General features: G+C 46.8%; 1 protein-coding gene across 1 annotated transcript; it reads left to right on the top strand.

Moving 5' to 3' along the window:
* Positions 1–10,170: 10,170 nt before the first annotated feature.
* Positions 10,171–11,766, top strand: LOC115163866 (serine/arginine repetitive matrix protein 5-like). Its single transcript, XM_029716080.1, has one exon. The coding sequence runs from the start codon at positions 10,171–10,173 to the stop codon at positions 11,764–11,766; it is 1,596 nt and encodes a 531-aa protein (XP_029571940.1).
* The last annotated feature ends 4,798 nt before the right edge of the window (positions 11,767–16,564 follow it).

The raw sequence follows: 16,564 nt of genomic DNA, 5'->3' as shown, positions 1-16,564 counted from the left end.
AAGCAGGCTGTCATGTGCCTTTTACTGAAGAGTGGCTTCAGTCTGGCCACTCTACCATAAAGTCCTGATTGGTGGAGTGCTGCAGAGATGGTTGTCCTTCTTGAAGTTTCTCCCATCTTCACAGAGAACTGATCAGTGACCATCGAGTTCCTGGTCACCTCCCTGACCAAAGCCCTTCTCCCCAGATTGCTCAGTTTGGCCGAGCGTCCAGCTCTTGGAAGAGTCTTGGTGGTTCCAAACTTCTTCCATTTAAGAATGATGGAGGCCACTTTGTTCTTGGGGACCTTTATTGCTGCAGAAATGTTTTGGTACCCTTCCCCAGATCTGTGCCTCGACACAATCCTGTCTCGGAGCTCTACGGACAATTCCTTTGACCTCATGGCTCGGTTTTTGCTCTGACATGCACTGTCAACTGTGGGACCTTATGTAGACAGGTGTGTGCCTTTCCAAATCATGTCCAATCAATTGAATTTACCACAGGTGGACTCCAAGTTGTAGAAACATCTCAAGGATAATCAATGGAAACAGGATTCACCTGAGCTCAGTTTCGAGTCTCATAGCAAAGGGTCTGAATATTTATATAAATAAGGTATTTCTGTTTCTTATTTTTTATACATTTGCCAAAAATTCCCCCAAACTTTTTTCGCTTTGTCATTCTGGGTTATTGTGTGTAGATCGATGAGGACATTTAAAAAAAAAAAAAAAATCTGTTTTAGAATAAGGCCGTAACGTAACAAAATGTAGAACAAAAAAGTAAAGTGGTCGGAATACTTTCCAATGATATTTACAATTTTAGCAGTGGCTATTATCCAAAGCAACTTACAATAGTGTGTGTTTTATCACAAGTCATTTTAGATAACAGCCATACAGTATGGGTGGACGGAATCTAGTCCACAATCATGAAGTGGCTCTTCCTATTGAGACACACAGAACCCTATGAATGGATACATACTGACATCACAATAAAAGATTCAAGAGAGAAATAAAAATGTACTCGACTTCATATGATGTTCATTCATTCAAAGATGCTTCCCGATGAGTAGGAAATAATACAAAATAACGTTGATTTCTTTAACAAATTGTAGAGCTAGTGTTGATTCATATTATTGGTAGATGAAATTATAGTGAGACATTTGCTGCCCGGATAAATAGTAAATTGGAAATTGGATGGAACGGAATCCTATTCCCTATTTAGTGCACTACTTCTGATCACAGCCCTATGGGGGGGATTTATAAAGGGAATAGGGTGCCGTTTGGGACTCACTCTTAACTAGATATACAGATATCTCTTCTAGGAAAATGGAAATTTGATTATCGGATGAGAGAAGGAGAGTCACGTACGGGGAAAAATACCTTTCCATATTAATGAGACTGAGAGCGATGACATTACAGGGGTCTGATTGGCTACGGGACGGGTGATCCGTGTTTTCTGTGAATGTACAGGAATTCTCTCTCTCTCGCTCTACATTGCCCCTACTCTCTCTCTTCCTCTCTCCCTCTACATTGCCCCTTCTCTCTCTTTCTAGCTCCCTCTCTCCCTCTACATAGCCCCTTCCCTCTCTTGCTCTCTAGCTCCCTCTCTCTCCCTCTACATTGCCCCTTCTCTCGCTCCCTCTCACCCTCTACGTTGCCCCTTCCCTCTCTCCTTCTACATTGCCCCTTCCCTCTCACCCTCTACGTTGCCCCTTCCCTCTCACCTTCTACGTTGCCCCTTCCCTCTCACCCTCTACATTGCCCCTTCCCTCTCACCCTCTACGTTGCCCCTTCCCTCTCACCCTCTACGTTGCCCCTTCCCTCTCACCCTCTACGTTGCCCCTTCCCTCTCTCCCTCTACGTTGCCCCTTCTTCTCACCCTCTACGTTGCCCCTTCTCCCTCCCTCTACGTTGCCCCTTCCCTCTCTCCCTCTACGTTGCCCCTTCTTCTCACCCTCTACATTGCCCCTTCTCTCACCCTCTACGTTGCCCCTTCTCTCACCCTCTACGTTGCCCCTTCTTCTCACCCTCTACGTTGCCCCTTCTCCCTCCCTCTACGTTGCCCCTTCTCTCTCCCTCTACATTGCCCCTTCTCTCACCCTCTACGTTGCCCCTTCTCTCTCCCTCTACGTTGCCCCTTCTCTCTCCCTCTACATTGCTCTCACTCTCTAACTCTAACTCCCTAACTCCATTGGAGGCCTAATTTACGTAATCAGATCCTGTAATTCAGAAAGCAACATCCTCCCACTCCGGCCGCAGAGAGGCTGACGATTAGTCGGATGATGCCTCTTTGAAACACTGTAATTTTTCTACTGTACAGTCACTATACAGATCCCGCTCTCTCTGCTACAAGTCACTATACAGACCCCCCTCTCTCTGCTACAAGTCACTATACAGACCCCCCTCTCTCTGCTACAAGTCACTATACAGACCCCCCTCTCTCTGCTACAAGTCACTATACAGACCCCCCTCTCTCTGCTACAAGTCACTATACAGACCCCCCTCTCTCTGCTACAAGTCACTATACAGACCCCCCTCTCTCTGCTACAAGGCACTATACAGACCCCCCTCTCTCTGCTACAAGTCACTATACAGACCCCCCCCTCTCTGCTACAAGTCACTATACAGACCCCCCTCTCTCTGCTACAAGTCACTATACAGACCCCCCTCTCTCTGCTACAAGTCACTATACAGACCCCCCTCTCTCTGCTACAAGTCACTATACAGACCCCCCTCTCTCTGCTACAAGTCACTATACAGACCCCCCTCTCTCTGCTACAAGGCACTATACAGACCCCCCTCTCTCTGCTACAAGTCACTATACAGACCCCCCTCTCTCTGCTACAAGTCACTATACAGACCCCCCTCTCTCTGCTACAAGGCACTATACAGACCCCCCTCTCTCTGCTACAAGTCACTATACAGACCCCCCTCTCTCTGCTACAAGTCACTATACAGACCCCCCTCTCTCTGCTACAAGTCACTATACAGACCCCCCTCTCTCTGCTACAAGTCACTATACAGACCCCCCTCTCTCTGCTACAAGTCACTATACAGACCCCCCCTCTCTCTGCTACAAGTCACTATACAGACCCCCCTCTCTCTGCTACAAGTCACTATACAAACCCCCCTCTCTCTGCTACAAGTCACTATACAGACCCCCCTCTCTCTGCTACAAGTCACTATACAGACCCTGCTCTCTCTGCTGCAAGTCAAGCAGAACGGATTGCCCCTCAAACATATATTTGTTTACTTGTTATTTATTGTACACAATGCACAGAACATAATGAGTAATCAATTGTATACACTTCATAACAAAAGCTATTTCCTGAGGGGGATACAAGGAAATGGAAAACAAGGGAATGTTTTTTTTTCTTCTTTGTGAAGCCATCCCAGTTCTTCTGTTTGATACAGTGCCAAGCATGGGTCACTGAGAACATAATAATCTCACACATCACAGGGGAATGCAGTGGGGTGAAGCAGCGCTCTGACGGGTTTGACATTCATTGTTTCCCATGTGAGAAAATCTGTTGGATAGGAAGTCCCCAGTATCCTATTGGATAGGAAGTCACCAGTAACCTATTGGATAGGAAGTCACCGGCATCCTATTGGTTAGGAAGTCACCGGCATCCTATTGGTTAGGAAGTCACCGGCATCCTATTGGTTAGGAAGTCACCGGCATCCTATTGGTTAGGAAGTCACCGGCATCCTATTGGATAGGAAGTCCCCGGCATCCTATTGGATAGGAAGTCCCCGGTATCCTATTGGATAGGAAGTCCCCGGCATCCTATTGGATAGGAAGTCCCCGGCATCCTATTGGATAGGAAGTCCCCGGCATCCTATTGGATAGGAAGTCCCCGGTATCCTATTGGATAGGAAGTCACCGGCATCCTATTGGATAGGAAGTCCCCGGCATCCTATTGGATAGGAAGTCCCCGGCATCCTATTGGATAGGAAGTCACCAGTATCCTATTGGATAGGAAGTCACCAGTATCCTATTGGATAGGAAGTCACCAGTATCCTATTGGATAGGAAGTCCCCGGCATCCTATTGGATAGGAAGTCCCCGGCATCCTATTGGATAGGAAGTCCCCGGCATCCTATTGGATAGGAAGTCCCCGGCATCCTATTGGATAGGAAGTCCCCGGCATCCTATTGGATAGGAAGTCACCAGTATCCTATTGGATAGGAAGTCACCAGTATCCTATTGGATAGGAAGTCACCAGTATCCTATTGGATAGGAAGTCCCCGGCATCCTATTGGATAGGAAGTCCCCGGCATCCTATTGGATAGGAAGTCCCCGGCATCCTATTGGATAGGAAGTCCCCGGCATCCTATTGGATAGGAAGTCCCCGGCGTCCTATTGGATAGGAAGTCCCCGGCGTCCTATTGGATAGGAAGTCCCCGGTGTCCTATTGGATAGGAAGTCACCGGTGTCCTATTGGATAGGAAGTCCCCGGTGTCCTATTGGATAGGAAGTCCCCGGTGTCCTATTGGATAGGAAGTCCCCGGTGTCCTATTGGATAGGAAGTCACCAGTATCCTATTGGATAGGAAGTCCCCGGCGTCCTACTGGATAGGAAGTCACCACCATCCTATTGGATAGGAAGTCACCAGTATCCTATTGGATAGGAAGTCACCAGTATCCTATTGGTCTTTTGGGGCGGTAGGTAGCCTAGTGGTTAGAACGTTGGGCCAGTAACCGAAAGGTTGCTGGATCAAATCCCAGAGCTGCCAAGGTAAGAATCAGCCATTCTGCCCCTGAACAAAGCAGTTAGCCTACTGGGGAACAGTGGGTTGTCATTGTAAATAAGAATTTGTTCTTCACTGACTTGCTAAATATTTTTAAAATGTAATATTCTCACACGCACATACTTTGAGACATATTTTTTCGCCTCACCTAATTGAAGAAAGACATGTCAAAAGCGCTCCTCCCTACACTCCTCTCACAACTAATATACCCATAGTTGCAACCAAAATAGCACCCCATTCCCTACATAGTGCACTACTTTTGGGCGTGGGCCCTGGTCAAAAGTAGTGCGCTACTTTTGAATAAGGAATAAATGTGCCATTTAGGATGCAGCCCATGTTCTGAATGATGAATCCCAGAATGAGGGGAAAAAATAAACCATTCATATGGAAAATTCCTCCGCTAAATATGAAACTCGAAACTACAAAAGGGATCTAGTTAATTATGCAATGAATCTGCCCCTCTTCCATTTGAACTACATCAACAACACTGCAGAGTGTATTATCAGTATTCAATCTATTCATTATTTACAAACATGGTAAGTAATCCATGAACTAGGGAACGATAAACAATACAGACATGGTTAGTAACCCATGAACTAGGGAACGATAGACAATACAAACATGGTTAGTAACCCATGAACTAGGGAACGATAGACAATACAAACATGGTTAGTAACCCATGAACTAGGGAACGATAGACAATACAAACATGGTTAGTAACCCATGAACTAGGGAACGATAGACAATACAGACATGGTTAGTAATCCATGAACTAGGGAACGATAGACAATACAGACATGGTTAGTAACCCATGAACGATAGACAATACAATACAGACATGGTTAGTAACCCATGAACTAGGGAACGATAGACAATACAGACATGGTTAGTAACCCATGAACGATAAACAATACAGACATGGTTACTCTGAAGAGACGTCAATGTAAAGATATAATGTTGGACAACAGACATTAATGATCTAGTTTTTGTTATCGATAGAAAAATAAATCACTTTCAGTAATTCAATGAAGTCTAAAAACATAGTGGGAGAGTCCCAAATGGCACCTTGTTCACTATAAAGTGCCTATGTAATAAGTCCCGAGTGGCACCCTGTTCACTATGTGGTACTATAAATGTATAAGTCCTTATAAAGTGTCATAATTTTGACCAGAACCCAAAAAGTAGTGCACTATGTAGGGAATAGGGTGTCATTTGGGATGTATAAACAGTAGGCCTGTATAACAATATTTCAGAGCAATGTGTCTGGCCTGAATGCAGCTTAGTAATACAATAGTGGAACGATGGCTGCTGGAAAGCCTCGCTGGGATCTGTGGTAACGCAGAGACACACACACACACAGCTCTAACAATTGAGATGAAATGTTGACATAGGTCTGCTCTAGACAGCTATAAACGTTCAGTCATTGGCAGGTCACTCCACTGCAAACAATGCTGGGGGGGGGGGGGGATGTGTCGCCGGAGTGTCTTCTCAATCATGTGGCCGGGACCACATTAATGCACTGTCACCACTTGTTTTACGGATTTCTATTGTTACCTGTAGTCCAGGCTAGTGGCGGTTTTAGCTTGTATGGCTCCTTGGACGAACCCCCCCACACTTCAAATCCTATATCACACAAATACAGAGAGGGAGATATGAGTCTCCAGCTTCAGAGATTTCTGCAATTCGTTCCAGTCATTGGCAGCAGAGAACTGGAAGGAAAGGTGGCCAAAGGAGGAGTTGGCTTTGGGGATGACCCGTGAGATACCTGCTGGAGCGCGTGCTACGAGTGGGTGCTGCTATGGTGACCAGTGAGCTGAGATAAGGCAGGGCTTTACCTAGCAGATGACCTGGAGCCAGTGGGTTTGGCGATTAATATGAAGCGAGGACCAGCCAAAGAGTGCATACAGGTCGCAGTGGTGGGTAGTATATGGGGCTTTGGTAACAAAACGGAAGGCACTGTGATAGACTGCATCCAGTTTGTTGAGTAGAGTGTTGGAGGCTATTTGGTAAATGACGTCGCCGAAGTCAAGGATCGGCAGGATAGTCAGTTTTACGAGGGTATGTTTAGCAGCATGAGTGAAGGATGCTTTGTTGCAAAATAGGAAGCTGATTCTAGATTTCATTTTGGATTGGAGATGCTTAATGTGAGTCTGGAAGGAGAGTTTACAGTCTAGCCAGACACCTAGGTATTTATAGTTGTCCACATATTCTAAGTCAGAACCGTCCAGAGTAGTGATGCTGGACGGACGGGCAGGTGCAGGCAGCGATCGGTTGAAGAGCATGCATTTAAGAGCAGTTGAAGGCCACAGAAGGAGAGTTGTATGGCATTGAAGCTCGTCTGGAGGTTAGTTAACACAGTATCCAAAGAAGGGCCAGATGTATACAGAATGGTGTCGTGTGGCTGAGGAGGTAGAGGGCTCCTCATCCTGGCCAGTGCCAGAGGGTGCTCCAAAATATTTCAGAAGTGCCCCTGAATTTGCATTAAATTACAGTACATGAGTCTGACACCATAAATACATTTGTTGCACAATTAAATACACATGTCATTATGCACAATTCATTTAATAGTCAGAATAGGAACCAAATTAACCATATGTGGTGGTTCATTTCTGCATTACCAAATGAGGAGAGTTACAAACTTCACACACACCAGTCAGAGTTATGCTCAAACTACATCTTTAATAATTAAGATGCTTTTGCAAAAGCACTTTGACTTTCAATGATGCACCATTTCTAATGAACCATTGAAAAGTGACAACACAAAAGTACAAAGGTCTTTTATAACCAAGATACACCCCTCTCAACGTACATGACGAACCACAGATATTTAGGAACAGTTCACAAAGAAAGACTTTTACTTGAGAGAGGAGTATCCCATAGCCAGATAGCATTCGCTATAAATTATCGTTCAGTTTGGTCCTTAAGACGAGGTTCTAATCCCCTTCCTGGTACTTCATAGCACAAAAACACCATCTCATCCAATGGCATAAATCAATTGACAACTCTAGATAATCCCATCTCAAGTAAACCCCCTCTTGACTCCACTCCTGGACAAGCTCACTGAGGGGAGTGAGCCTCTAGGTCATACACTATCCCAGGATAAGTGCAACATCAGAGAGGACATACAATGGTTCCAGACACTGCCATACCCCTCCCCCAATGCCAAAGGAGGGAGTGACTTGCGCACAGACATTGTGGAGACAAGTAATTGGTTCCCCATTAATCACGTCATCCCTTCACATGGTTTAACAGATACATTCACATATGAGGAGATGTCTTCCCTGTGGCTCAGTTGGTAGAGCATGGTGTTTGCAACGCCAGCATGGTGTGTGCAACACCAGGGTTGTGGGTTTGATTCCCACAGGGGGCCAGTACAAAAAAAAAAAAAAATATTTAAAAAAATGTATGAAATGTATGCATTCACTACTGTAAGTCGCTCTGGATAAGAGCGTCTGCTAAATGACTACAATGATATGAAGACAATGTTCCATCCTGTCCTCTTCCCTTTCTGATATTCTGCATAGCACCAGGGATATGTGAAAGACAAGCCTGACCTCTCCCCTCTCTGGGCCCCAGGTGACTGAGCCCCAGCTGAGGGAAGAAGTGCAACTGCCAACACCAGAGTCCAAAGGGATACATTCTGATTCCTCCGCCACATTGGCTAATTCTAGGCATAAGACACCCCAAAAGACTGAATATATCACAAAATCAGCATAATATAGGGATCTTTTAAGTTAGCCTACAGCATTGGAAATTCCCCTTACTGAGCTCAGGACCTAGTCAATACAACCACAGAAAACTTTCATTGAGGTGACATCATAAAGGTTAACCAAATCAATAATGTGCTCGTTAGGTTGTAATTGTTTTGCTGCAGGCTACACACATTATCATGATGGAAACAGTGTGAAATTATATCCAATGTTATGTAAGTTAGCATAGCAAGCAACATAGGCTAACAAACATACGTGTTATACGAGCCTATTTCATTACATGCATAACATTATACTCATAAAGAGATGGCATATCTTTTGTGCGTTTCTCCTCTTCTTCGTTCCTCTTTTTCCTAAACTGATGGCTTAGACCTTTTCTTATCCATTTGTGTTGATTTGGCACTCGAGCATCACTACATTACCCATCCCCCACAACACTGTCAACCAAGACTACATTACCCATCCCCCAACACTGTCAACCAAGAGTCAAGACTACATTACCCATCCCCCCAACACTGTCAACCAAGACTACATTACCCATCCCCCAACACTGTCAACCAAGAGTCAAGACTACATTACCCATCCCCCACAACACTGTCAACCAAGAGTCAAGACTACATTACCCATCCCCCCAACATTGTCAACCAAGAGTCAAGACTACATTACCCATCCCCCAACACTGTCAACCAAGACTACATTACCCATCCCACCAACACTGTCAACCAAGACTACATTACCCATCCCCCAACACTGTCAACCAAGACTACATTACCCATCCCCCCCAACACTGTCAACCAAGACTACATTACCCATCCCCCAACACTGTCAACCAAGACTACATTACCCATCCCCCCCAACACTGTCAACCAAGAGTCAAGACTACATTACCCATCCCCCAACACTGTCAACCAAGACTACATTACCCATCCCCCCCAACACTGTCAACCAAGAGTCAAGACTACATTACCCATCCCCCAACACTGTCAACCAAGAGTCAAGACTACATTACCCATCCCCCCAACACTGTCAACCAAGAGTCAAGACTACATTACCCATCCCCCCCAACACTGTCAACCAAGAGTCAAGACTAAACAGTTCCCCTTGGTGGTGTGCAGTACTGGTTTTATATTATTCTTAACCATTTCACACAAACCAGAGAAAAATTCCAACAATATGTCTGTGAAACTATATATTCACAGTATTATGAATGAATTGTGGTTTATTTTGGTAGCATTTTGTAGTGTGACTGATTTGTACAAAGTTAGAGGTGTGCCATTTGATAGAGTCCCCGCTCCCCTTACCTCGGGCTTCCAGTGGGGAGACTAAGCATAACACAGGCAAGGTGATATCTACACCTGTGTTTTTCCTCAGTATGATATCAATCAAGCTAATTTTACATCACATCAAAATCAATGCATACAAATGTTATTTATGTAGCATTTATGTAGCATTTATGTAGCACTTATGTAGCATTTATGTAGCATTTATGTAGCATTTATGTAGCACTTATGTAGCATTTATGTAGCACTTATGTAGCATTTATGTAGCATTTATGTAGCACTTATGTAGCATTTATGTAGCATTTATGTAGCACTTATGTAGCATTTTCAACAACGATTGCCCCACAGTCCTTTACCAGAACCCCGTCTAGACCCCCAAAGAGCAAGCAGCAGCAAAGTGGGAAAGACAAATAAGGAAGAGGATATGAGAGATGAACGAACCCCGTCTCACTCCACGATGATCCACTCAGACCGAACCCCGTCTCACTCCACGATGATCCACTCAGACCGAACCCCGTCTCACTCCACGATGATCCACTCAGACCGAACCCCGTCTCACTCCACGATGATCCACTCAGACCGAACCCCGTCTCACTCCACGATGATCCACTCAGACCGAACCCCGTCTCACTCCACGATGATCCACTCAGACCGAACCCCGTCTCACTCCACGATGATCCACTCAGACCGAACCCCGTCTCACTCCACGATGATCCACTCAGACCGAACCCCGTCTCACTCCACGCTGATCCACTCAGACCGAACCCCGTCTCACTCCACGATGATCCACTCAGACCGAACCCCGTCTCACTCCACGATGATCCACTCAGACCGAACCCCGTCTCACTCCACGATGATCCACTCAGACCGAACCCCGTCTCACTCCACGATGATCCACTCAGACCGAACCCCGTCTCACTCCACGATGATCCACTCAGACCGAACCCCGTCTCACTCCACGATGATCCACTCAGACCGAACCCCGTCTCACTCCACGGTGATCCACTCAGACCGAACCCCGTCTCACTCCACGGTGATCCACTCAGACCGAACCCCGTCTCACTCCACGGTGATCCACTCAGACCGAACCCCGTCTCACTCCACGGTGATCCACTCAGACCGAACCCCGTCTCACTCCACGGTGATCCACTCAGACCGAACCCCGTCTCACTCCACGGTGATCCACTCAGACCGAACCCCGTCTCACTCCACGGTGATCCACTCAGACCGAACCCCGTCTCACTCCACGGTGATCCACTCAGACCGAACCCCGTCTCACTCCACGGTGATCCACTCAGACCGAACCCCGTCTCACTCCACGGTGATCCACTCAGACCGAACCCCGTCTCACTCCACGATGATCCACTCAGACCGAACCCCGTCTCACTCCACGGTGATCCACTCAGACCGAACCCCGTCTCACTCCACGATGATCCACTCAGACCGAACCCCGTCTCACTCCACGGTGATCCACTCAGACCGAACCCCGTCTCACTCCACGATGATCCACTCAGACCGAACCCCGTCTCACTCCACGATGATCCACTCAGACCGAACCCCGTCTCACTCCACGATGATCCACTCAGACCGAACCCCGTCTCACTCCACGATGATCCACTCAGACCGAACCCCGTCTCACTCCACGATGATCCACTCAGACCGAACCCCGTTTCTCTCCACGATGATCCACTCAAACCGAACCCCGTCTCACTCCACGATGATCCACTCAGACCGAACCCCGTCTCACTCCACGATGATCCACTCAGACCGAACCCCGTCTCACTCCACGATGATCCACTCAGACCGAACCCCGTCTCACTCCACGATGATCCACTCAGACCGAACCCCGTCTCACTCCACGATGATCCACTCAGACCGAACCCCGTCTCACTCCACGATGATCCACTCAGACCGAACCCCGTCTCACTCCACGATGATCCACTCAGACCGAACCCCGTCTCACTCCACGATGATCCACTCAGACCGAACCCCGTCTCACTCCACGATGATCCACTCAGACCTGCCTGTAATAACACTGCATTCAAAGTGGTAGAAAAATATGCCTATGATTGAAACATTCTTGAATAGTATATCTAGAATACAGTGCATTTGGAAAGTATTCAGACCCAACATAATTTTCACATATTGCCTAAGCTACTGTCAATGTTCTCCCTCAAAATGACAAATACCCCCTTTTACTGGTCAGGACGTGACAGTGGACCCTATTCAAACTGACACAATCCTACTTCAGGGATCGATCAAAACAAATTTTGTGTTTTGCAGCAGGAAAGCATGTAATACGATACAGTTGAAATCCTTTTAGTATCTTGCTGTGAACATTGTTTGGTTGATTTAACAAACGACAACAATCCATATTCCAGCAGGAGAAGATCCTGCTACAGTATACTATTAAAACAGTAGAAGTTGTCACGTTCGTCTAAAGGAGTAGATCAAGGCACAGCGTACTTAGAGTTCCACATGTTTAATAAATATGAAAACTCAACAAAACAATGCAGACGAAACTGAAGCGTGACGTTCTGGGCTGCTCACAGGCAGCTACACAAACACAAGATCCCCACAAAGCACAGGTGGGGAAAAGGCTGCCTAAGTATGATTCCTAATCAGAGACAACGATAGACAGCTGCCTCTGATTAGGAACACTACTCGGCCCAAAACAAAGAAATACAAAAACATAGAAAAAGGAACATAGAACGCCCACCTTAGTCACACCCTGGCCTAACCAAAATAGAGAACAAAACCCTCTCTATGGCCAGGGCGTGACAGAAGTGCCAATCAAACTAGAAGTTCCGCCCATTTCTCTTGTTCTCAAGGTTATGGAGCATCTCTCCATCGGCCTGAGGACATCATGGGAGCCATCACGTAAAGTTGGGCCTTTTCATCATAACTTATAATTCAGTTGACAGTCTGAAAATGAGCAGACAGATGAATATGTGACATGATGAGTAAGGGACAGGACGATGACACACACGTCCTCTTCAACTCTTTCTTCGGGAACGATGACCGTACAGTCAACAAAAAGGCAGATGTAATTTATATGGTCACTATGATTGTTTATATGGTCACTATGATTATTTATATGGTCACTATGATTATTTATATGGTCACTATGATTGTTTATATGGTCACTATGATTATTTATATGGTCACTATGATTATTTATATGGTCACTATGATTGTTTATATGGTCACTATGATTATTTGTATGGTCACTATGATTGTTTATATGGTCACTATGATTGTTTGATATGACATAACGCCACAGTTTCTTATCCCTTCACCTGTTCCAGTCTTGTCAATTGATACATGTGTCCAGCTGAATTAGATTATGTTAAAAAAAAAATGTATTCATTTTTCTCTTGTTGCCGCTTGTTAGTTAAGAGGTATATACACAGCAAAAAGACATAGAAAATGGAAAGTTGTGTATTTTTATGCTGTGGTTTTAGTCAAACGACTGAACATAGCTGTTATTACATCAGGATTACTATGAGATGACGTTACGCTATTCCAGGAGGTTAATACCTGATGACGAACCAAGGTTTAATATGGATTATAACTGTATCGTAACGCTTTATACATGACCGCTTTAACGAAGCTTGTAACTGACAGTGACTCACTGAGTCCGTACCCTAATCGGCTGTTGAATCAGCCCAAGTGTTATAATGCGTCATAATGCTTCAGTACATTTACACGTTAGTCATTGAGCAGTTGCTCTTATCCAGAGCGACTTACAGTTTGTGCATTCATCTTAAGATAGCTAGGTTGGACAATCACATATCACAGTCATAGTGTGAGGACAGATGCTGGGAGATGAGAAGCAAGTACAGGGAGGGAATATTTAATAAATAACCGACAGGAAACAAAACAAGGACAGCGTCTGGACAGGGGGAACAAAACAGCATTAATGCTGACACGGGGATGAAACTGAGGAATAGACAGATATAGGGGAGGCAATCAATAAATTATGGAGTCCAGGTGAGTCCAATGAGGCGGTGACGCGCATAACGATGGTGACAGGTGTGCATAATGATGGGCCACCTGGCGCCCTCGAGCGCCAGAGAGGAGGAGCGGGGCTGGTGCCACACATACTAAGTACAATCTCCCTCAGTGAAGTAGCTATCAGCAAAGTAAGAGTAGGAGGAGAAAAGTCAGAGTTAGGAGGAGGAGGACAGAGTTAGGAGGAGGAGAACAGAGTTAGGAGGAGGAGAACAGAGTTAGGAGGAGGAGAACAGAGTTAGGAGGAGGAGGACAGAGTTAGGAGGAGGAGAACAGAGTTAGGAGGAGGAGGACAGAGTTAGGAGGAGGAGGACAGAGTTAGGAGGAGGAGGAGGACAGAGTTAGGAGGAGGAGGACAGAGTTAGGAGGAGGAGGACAGAGTTAGGAGGAGGAGGACAGAGTTAGGAGGAGGAGGACAGAGTTAGGAGGAGGAGGACAGAGTTAGGAGGAGGAGGACAGAGTTAGGAGGAGGAGAACAGAGTTAGGAGGAGGAGGACAGAGTTAGGAGGAGGAGGACAGAGTTAGGAGGAGGAGAACAGAGTTAGGAGGAGGAGAACAGAGTTAGGAGGAGGAGGACAGAGTTAGGAGGAGGAGGACAGAGTTAGGAGGAGGAGGACAGAGTTAGGAGGAGGAGGACAGAGTTAGGAGGAGGAGGACAGAGTTAGGAGGAGGAGGAGGACAGAGTTAGGGAGGAGGAGGACAGAGTTAGGAGGAGGAGGAGGACAGAGTTAGGAGGAGGAGGAAAGAGTTAGGAGGAGGAGGACAGAGTTAGGAGGAGGAGGACAGAGTTAGGAGGAGGAGGAGGACAGAGTTAGGAGGAGGAGGACAGAGTTAGGAGGAGGAGGAGGACAGAGTTAGGAGGAGGAGAAAAGTCAGAGCTGGTTGGAGGAGAAAAGAGAGTAGGTGGATGTTACGTACGCCTCTAGGAGGAGTGAACGCAACACCCTGCTACAACTCAACTCCCCGTGGAGCGAAAGAGGTGTGGGACTGTAGGTGGAGTGATAGAGGTGTGGGACTGTAGGTGGAGGTATAGAGGTATGGGACTGTAGGTGGAGTGATAGAGGTATGGGACTGTAGGTGGAGGTATAGAGGTATGGGACTGTAGGTGGAGGTATAGAGGTGTGGGACTGTAGGTGGAGGTAAAGAGGTGTGGGACTGTAGGTGGAGGTAAAGAGGTATGGGACTGTAGGTGGAGTGATAGAGGTGTGGGACTGTAGGTGGAGTGATAGAGGTGTGGGACTGTAGGTGGAGTGATAGAGGTGTGGGACTGTAGGTGGAGGTATAGAGGTATGGGACTGTAGGTGGAGTGATAGAGGTGTGGGACTGTAGGTGGAGGTATCGAGGTATGGGACTGTAGGTGGAGTGATAGAGGTATGGGACTGTAGGTGGAGTGAAAGAGGTATGGGACTGTAGGTGGAGTGAAAGAGGTATGGGACTGTAGGTGGAGTGAAAGAGGTATGGGACTGTAGGTGGAGTGATAGAGGTGTGGGACTGTAGGTGGAGTGATAGAGGTGTGGGACTGTAGGTGGAGGTATAGAGGTATGGGACTGTAGGTGGAGGTATAGAGGTATGGGACTGTAGGTGGAGGTATAGAGGTATGGGACTGTAGGTGGAGGTATAGAGGTATGGGACTGTAGGTGGAGGTATAGAGGTGTGGGACTGTAGGTGGAGTGATAGAGGTATGGGACTGTAGGTGGAGGTATAGAGGTATGGGACTGTAGGTGGAGGTATAGAGGTATGGGACTGTAGGTGGAGGTATAGAGGTATGGGACTGTAGGTGGAGGTATAGAGGTATGGGACTGTAGGTGGAGGTATAGAGGTATGGGACTGTAGGTGGAGGTATAGAGGTATGGGACTGTAGGTGGAGGTATAGAGGTATGGGACTGTAGGTGGAGTGATAGAGGTATGGGACTGTAGGTGGAGTGATAGAGGTATGGGACTGTAGGTGGAGTGATAGAGGTATGGGACTGTAGGTGGAGGTAAAGAGGTATGGGACTGTAGGTGGAGGTATAGAGGTATGGGACTGTAGGTGGAGGTAAAGAGGTATGGGACTGTAGGTGGAGGTATAGAGGTATGGGACTGTAGGTGGAGGTATAGAGGTATGGGACTGTAGGTGGAGGTATAGAGGTATGGGACTGTAGGTGGAGTGATAGAGGTATGGGACTGGAGGTGGAGTGATAGAGGTGTGGGACTGGAGGTGGAGGTAAAGAGGTGTGGGACTGTAGGTGGAGGTATAGAGGTATGGGACTGTAGGTGGAGGTATAGAGGTGTGGGACTGTAGGTGGAGGTAAAGAGGTGTGGGACTGTAGGTGGAGGTAAAGAGGTATGGGACTGTAGGTGGAGGTATAGAGGTATGGGACTGTAGGTGGAGGTATAGAGGTGTGGGACTGTAGGTGGAGGTAAAGAGGTGTGGGACTGTAGGTGGAGGTAAAGAGGTATGGGACTGTAGGTGGAGTGATAGAGGTGTGGGACTGTAGGTGGAGTGATAGAGGTGTGGGACTGTAGGTGGAGTGATAGAGGTGTGGGACTGTAGGTGGAGGTATAGAGGTATGGGACTGTAGGTGGAGTGATAGAGGTATGGGACTGTAGGTGGAGGTATAGAGGTATGGGACTGTAGGTGGAGGTATAGAGGTGTGGGACTGTAGGTGGAGTGATAGAGGTATGGGACTGTAGGTGGAGGTATAGAGGTATGGGACTGTAGGTGGAGGTATAGAGGTATGGGACTGTAGGTGGAGGTATAGAGGTATGGGACTGTAGGTGGAGGTATAGAGGTATGGGACTGTAGGTGGAGGTATAGAGGTATGGGACTGTAGGTGGAGGTATAGAGGTATGGGACT

This window comes from Salmo trutta, chromosome 3 (assembly GCF_901001165.1).
Source record: "Salmo trutta chromosome 3, fSalTru1.1, whole genome shotgun sequence".
Classification (NCBI taxonomy): Eukaryota; Metazoa; Chordata; class Actinopteri; order Salmoniformes; family Salmonidae; genus Salmo; species Salmo trutta.
This window is presented reverse-complemented; position numbering and strand designations above follow the sequence as displayed.

Excerpts from the sequence above, each read along its gene's own strand:
- LOC115163866 (XM_029716080.1), top strand. The coding sequence starts at position 10,171 with ATGATCCACTCAGACCGAACCCCGTCTCACTCCACGATGATCCACTCA.